The 6,213-nt window shown below is 44.1% G+C and overlaps 1 protein-coding gene across 1 annotated transcript; it reads right to left on the reverse strand.

The window, feature by feature from the left end:
* Positions 1-655: 655 nt before the first annotated feature.
* Positions 656-6,208, reverse strand: RWDD2A (RWD domain containing 2A). The gene is made up of 3 exons (XM_080805685.1): positions 6,113-6,208; positions 4,880-5,218; positions 656-3,869 (listed from the first exon to the last, which is right to left on the reverse strand). The coding sequence occupies exons 2-3, from the start codon at positions 5,078-5,080 to the stop codon at positions 3,192-3,194; spliced, it is 879 nt and encodes a 292-aa protein (XP_080661811.1). The 5' UTR covers positions 5,081-5,218; positions 6,113-6,208; the 3' UTR covers positions 656-3,191.
* Positions 6,209-6,213: the final 5 nt, after the last annotated feature.

Genomic DNA, 6,213 nt, shown 5'->3' on the forward strand with positions numbered 1-6,213 from the left:
AGACTGAATGTCTGATGTGTGTTAGGATGTTACCTCCATGGGGAATAACTAATTGTGGACTTTGTTCCCCCTATGTTCAAGGAGATCCTTCAATGTTTGCTGGGCTTCTTTGAAATTTGTGTCCACTCCTCAGACTGATTTATGGGTTGATCCAAATGCTTCTAGCTTTAACTGGGCTCAGAAAAAGGCTGCTCTAGCTGGCCCAGGCTGCAGGGAAAGTAGTTCTACCATGTAGACCTTATGAGGGAGACTCAACGGGCTCAGAGTTTTGAGGTAAGTCAGGATTCTGTATAAAACAAGGATTTTGGAGCAAAGCATGTCATCTTCAGAGAATACCTGTTCTTTTAACTTATTACTGGGCTACATAAGATAAAAGCAAATGAAAGAAAACTGTTCTGTTCAAAAAGGTTCTGTGAAGACCTCAGGCCTTCCCAAGTTCTCGGAATGAATGGTTGGCATGTTAAACAGTCATATATGGAAACTCAAATTCACAGGCAACATACTTCTGATTTAATATAGGGATGTGTTAAAGGTCCTTGTGTTATGTCCATCAACTCATTTGGCCCACTCCTTAATCCACTATGCAAGTATCCTCAGCCTTTAGCCTAACACATAATAGATCAGTAAGGAATAAGAAGCAGAGAACATAGGTGAAGAAAGGCTGATTTAATCAGTAAGTTTTAAAAAGACACTGCAGTATTTATAAAGAGCATACTTCCCAAATAACCATTTAAAAATACAATGTATACAATATCACGATTCTTAAATTCCAAGTGATTCAGACTGACATTTGACTTTCCAGGAAAAAAAGGGCAGATGTTGGGCACCTCAGAAAAAGTTCTGAGCAACTGAACATTCAGTAGGCCGGAAATGAGGATGGCACTATGGATTTAAGCAGCAAGAGTTCAAAACCATCTCTCTAGAAGGCTGCCAGAGGGTGATTTGATTCCAGTTACTTCTCCCAAACCATACAGAGAAAGGGCAGTTCCTCGGAGTAAGTGGGGTGTGTGTGTGTGTGTGTGTGTGTGTGTGTGTGTAGGAGGGTTGCCTGTGCCCCTCAGTCTGGGCAAAGAAAACTAGCAGTCTACTATACACACAAATCTGAGCTTTGGATTATAATATATCTATATATTTTTCTATAAAACCTATACTTCTCCCATAATTAATGTCTACTATTAGTGTTTCTGATAGGAAAAAAATATTACTGCATGGTAATATCAAGCATGTAAAAATGGGTCCTAAAAAATTACCACCAGAAATAGCTACAGAAGCAGTAAAGAGTTCATAAAATAAGTTATTCCTTTCATTTAGTGAATTAAGCAAATAATTTTTAAATTCTGTATTAAACTTCTTTCAGCTTCTTCATCTTTCCATCACAACTCCTGCTAATTTAATCATAGAAAAAAAAATCCTCTATGAGAGGGTTAGGCACATTATTAGGTAGATGACACCTAATATGGAAAAAAAATTGAGTCACGTCTGTTTAGAGCCTAAAAACTTGTGAATGCTACTTACTGATGGTCTTGGGGAGAATATGCAGGATACTGGCTCCTAAACTATCTTGTTTTAAGTCCTGACAAAGACTGAGAAATTAGTCTTTGGCAATATAAGTCCTACTTCTTCCCCTTGTATATCGATAAAGGTAAAGTATAAGGTCCTTGGCTTGGGCCCCAGCCACATCCAAGGCTGGATTAAGACATGAATGGGCAAACTGGATCATCTGGCAGGGCAGGCCCATGACGAGAGCCTTGGTTTAAAGGTCTGAGTTGTGCCCTGGAAAGAAACTCATTCTGAGCTAATAGTGTGGGCAGGACAGAGTAGACCCAGTTCCAAGGCCTCAAGGTAAAGGCAGTCAGCTTAGTGCAGGGTCTGCTGTTGCATTATATCCTTGCCCTAGCTCAAGGACATGTGTCTGCATCCTAGACACAGAATGTACCATTTCACCCCAAATTCTGTAAGCTCCCCGGCACATGCAGCAATGTCTGGCGTCTAAGAGAATGTATCATGACTTAGGGAGTGAGGCACTCATTCCCCTTCAAGTTACTAACCCTCGGCATCCATTTTTGGCATCCTGAGGGGACCAGCGCATCAGTGGGGTGCCTGACAGCAGCTGGAGAATGAAATGCTCCCATAGAAAGGGCAGCAGTGGCTAAAGAGAGACCACAGAAACCAGAGAAAGTTGCAGGGGCAGCTCAGGACATCTCTTAACACAGGTAGGACTCCCAGAAATTCCTGGGGAGGGTGGATACTCAGCAATGAGAAGAAGGTGTGGCAGGTGCTAGTTAAATAGGGGTCCCTGTCATCAAAATAAACTCACTTTTGACAAAGGCTGGTGAAGCCAGATATTTTCAGGGGAAATGGCAGTGACTTCTCACCAAAATGCACAGCTTGATTTTTCCCCCCCAAGGTGATGGAGCAGAGCCTGCCATTGTGGTCCTCCTCAACACTCCCGTCCTACAAACAATATGTCCTGGTGCACAGGTGAAGGCTGCCAGTATGTAGTACTCAGGGAACACTTTGTAGGCATGAAACCACATCTTTTTTGTGTGTATAAGAATTAAGACTATTGGTACGCTTATCCTTAATATCATTAATCAGCTGGTGAAAACAGCCTGGCAGAGAACACAGAGCAATCTTCATTACTCTTCATTACTCTTGAGACTTTGCTGCTCTGATTCCTCTGCTACCATAGTCAGGATCGAGTTTTACTAAAAGAAAAAACTATAAACAGAGGGTTTAACTTCAAGCAAGGAATGTAGTCAAGATGTGCTCTTCTCACTTTAAACTTGAATTAGAATCCATTCCCCAATAATGAAAGAAAGAAAATGTGCTACGTCATCATGTGCTGGTGGCACGAGAGAGGAATATTATGTATGAGTTCAGAGCTGCAGTTTGACTATCGATATTAATTACGGGCTTTGGACGCCTCTTTAATCAAGTCAGTTTTGCTGGTTAAATTGACTGTTTTTATTAATTTACAATTAAATAGTTTTCAGTTAACACAAGAACATAGAGATAACATCACAATTGCACTGTTATAAAGTTAAAAGGCCTTTGTGTTTCATTACCAGGTAAAAATTCTGGGGCTAGGTGTCTCACAGAGGATGCCAAACAGCCACTAGCCCTTTTATTTTGGTCTTACAGAAATACCGACTTAGAGAAATTATAAGCACAGGCCTCTTACTAGCTTCCTAGGCATCTGAACTTTTACTTTCAATACCAAATAATATCTGGAACACATGCTCACTTTTGTGTTTTTTGAGAAATTCTAAGAACTGGCCCAGGTTCATGTGATAGTCGTTCCTTAATCCATAGTCGCCATGGGCCTCAAGGAGCAATTCTTCGAAAGAATGGAAAAGGCGCAGATCCTCTCCATTTCCTTCGGTTTCGACACTTTCAGCATGCTTACAGGAAATGTGTTTCCAGTTGGGGTACCTAATTGTGTGCCAGAACTCCTCACAGTGCTCTTTGAAGCCCTCCACACAGATTATACCGGGCTTTCCTGTCATGCAAAATCCAGTCACATCTAACCTTTTCCCAACATCCAAAATCTTTTTTCGTAGGTCCTGCTGATATATATGGTGACTGTAGATCCACATTCGGAGGAATGTGTTCTTGACTGGCTTTGCTTGTGTAGATGGTTCAAAAACAAGCTTTCTGTTCAGAAAATAGGAGGCACTATTGTCCTGCAACCACTGGATTGCTGCACATACACAGAGCTCACCTGGATCAAAAGTCCCTATATAGGAAGTGAGACCCTTGTTGAGAAGGAGTTGCTGTTGTCGGTCAAGCTCAGACGACCGTCCAAATAGCTGCAACGCTGCATAGGGGTAGCTGTGAGGCATGGTTACTTGCAAATCAATTTTCACCTTAAAATGAAAATAAAATAGATTTAAGTACCAGAAAATCACCCAAGCTAGTTTATCAGTGGCAACGGCATGATTTTGATAAACATAACAGTTATCGCTACTACTAAGTGTCAGCTATGGGCCAGAGACTGTACTGAGAACATCACATACACTATTTCTTCCATTTATGCATTCACGCATTCCAGTGTTGACTGAACACCCACCATGTGTCCGGGACCCCATGCTAGGATGAAGAAGTGAAGAAGCTAGATACAACACAATTTCTGCTCTTCCTGAAGACTAGAGCCTAGTGAAGGAGAAAGACATTAAACTAATAATTACACATTGCAAGTACTTAATCTCCATGGTGAGAAGCACAGGGATCTGATGAAATGTGTGACTGGTGAGACAGAAGTCACTCTGGGAAGCAGGAGATCTTCTTTAAGGGAGTGACAGCTGAAGGGTGAGCAGGAAATCACTAGAGGAGGGGTTCTCAAAAGCCTAGTCCACTTGTTACCTACGCTATGCTCATGTTGCTAGAGACAATGGATCAGAAGATGAAGGTAAATTCACTTTAAGTATTTAGATTTCCTGTCTGTATTTGCTTTGTGTCATGGTGCCACCAAAGAAACATTCATCCACTCATTACAAGTCAGTTTTGCTAAAGGCAATATTTAACTTTATAAAAATCATGATACATGTAAAAGACAATACATACTACAATAGTTGGAATCGTAAAAAACGTGAGTGAACAGAATAGTAATTGTAGTATGAGACTGCCAGACGTTTTTAATAAAAACACCACATATTTGTTAAAAAGATGTACATATTTATGTAAAATTCAAGATATTTTTATTGAAAACAATTTACAAGGGCATCCCATGTTTTACACATTTCACTTTCAAACAAACAAAGGATATATGAATTTGGAATATTCTCTATTCGCTTTCTGGACAGAAATCTCATGTTCCAAGTGTTTCCACTAAAAAACCAGGCACCTGGCAACAATGAAAACAACGCAGAGTACTTACCTTGGGCTCCTCAATCTGGAGGGTAATCACAAATTCGATTTTTGGCGGCAGCGCCTCCCTTGTGCCTTCCAAATATCGCTTTATATTCGTCAGGACATTTACATCTTCAAGTTTTACTTCTCCTTGGTTAGGAAACATAGAAAACAGCATTTCCATCTCTAGCAGCTGAAGCTGCAGGCATTCTTTCATTGAAGCAGACATGTTGCCTCGAAATCCACTTGCTAGGAAAACTGGAAAGGCCCAGGGCCACTAGGTTTGTTAATTTCAGCGGTGTCCAGAGAAATTTCCCGAAGGTCCCTTACCGTTCAGCAGTTTTACAGGAACGCTATGCACCGACAGCTAGGGGCACAAACAGGGGACACTTACACTCTTTCTTCGCTTTATCGCTCAACCCCCAAATCTAGTATGCACAACATCCCTTAGAACACCTCGTTAAAATTCAGATTCCCAGTCCGTTACCTCCCCACCCCCACCCCCGCTTCAAATCCGGGAATCTGGAGTTTCAACAGGTGTTCCAAATTATTCCGTTGCAGGTGGTTCGCAAACACCTGCAGATACTCTGCAAGCGTGAGTTCTGGGAGAGGCAAGGAGCTCAGCTTGCGAATCCCAGTAGGGTCTCCGGCTTGGGCGGAGCTGTGCCCTGTGGCGAGGGAGGCCCGCAGTCTGGCGAGGCTGTGGTCGCATCCCTAGGTTTGGGGGTCTTGAGGGCCCCGCCGCCCCCAATGCCAGTTGCGGCGCCTCGGCCCCAGAGCCAAGGACCCCTCCCGAGCGGGCCTTTACGACTCTCCCGGGAGCCACATCACCCCGGGATGGCGGCGTCTTGATAGCTCCGGACGATCTGGGTCCATTTGGCCTCTGTCCCGAGGGGGCCCAGGCTAAGGGGGACTCTTACAGGTACATTAATAAAACAATGTTTAGTGTGAGCTGGAGCGGGGAGATGGGGTGGGGGCAGCGGCTCGAGAAGGCTCCGGGAGTCATTTTGGGGAGATGAACCTCGAAGATCTAGAGGATGCGGGAAAAGGGGAAATGCCCGAGGCCACCTTGTCAGATGCCCCAAATCAGGGTTGGTACCCCCCATCTGCGACCACTGGGAACCCTGGCTTCCCAGGAACGCAAGTCTGCCACCCTCTGAGACCCAAATTTGGATGCGGGGGCTGCGTTTTTGCCGGTCGCAGTGCTCTGATGGCCCACGACCCTCGGCCCCAACCCCTGGGCCACCGCGGGGGGCCTCACCCTTCCCGGTCATTCAATGGAAACAGCCCCAAGCCCTGTCAGACCCGGGATCCGCAGTTCCGCAGGCGCGAGCTGCGCATGATCCGCAACGAGGAGAGGCG

The sequence above is a fragment of the Martes martes genome (genome assembly GCF_963455335.1).
Source record: "Martes martes genome assembly, chromosome: 6".
Taxonomy (NCBI): domain Eukaryota; kingdom Metazoa; phylum Chordata; class Mammalia; order Carnivora; family Mustelidae; genus Martes; species Martes martes.

Bases quoted from the DNA above. Each gene is read 5' to 3' on its own strand.
- RWDD2A (XM_080805685.1), bottom strand. From the start codon at position 5,080: ATGTCTGCTTCAATGAAAGAATGCCTGCAGCTTCAGCTGCTAGAGATG. The intron at 3,870-4,879 runs GTAAGTACTCTG...TTTCATTTTAAG, and splicing joins TCCAGATTGAGGAGCCCAAG to GTGAAAATTGATTTGCAAGT.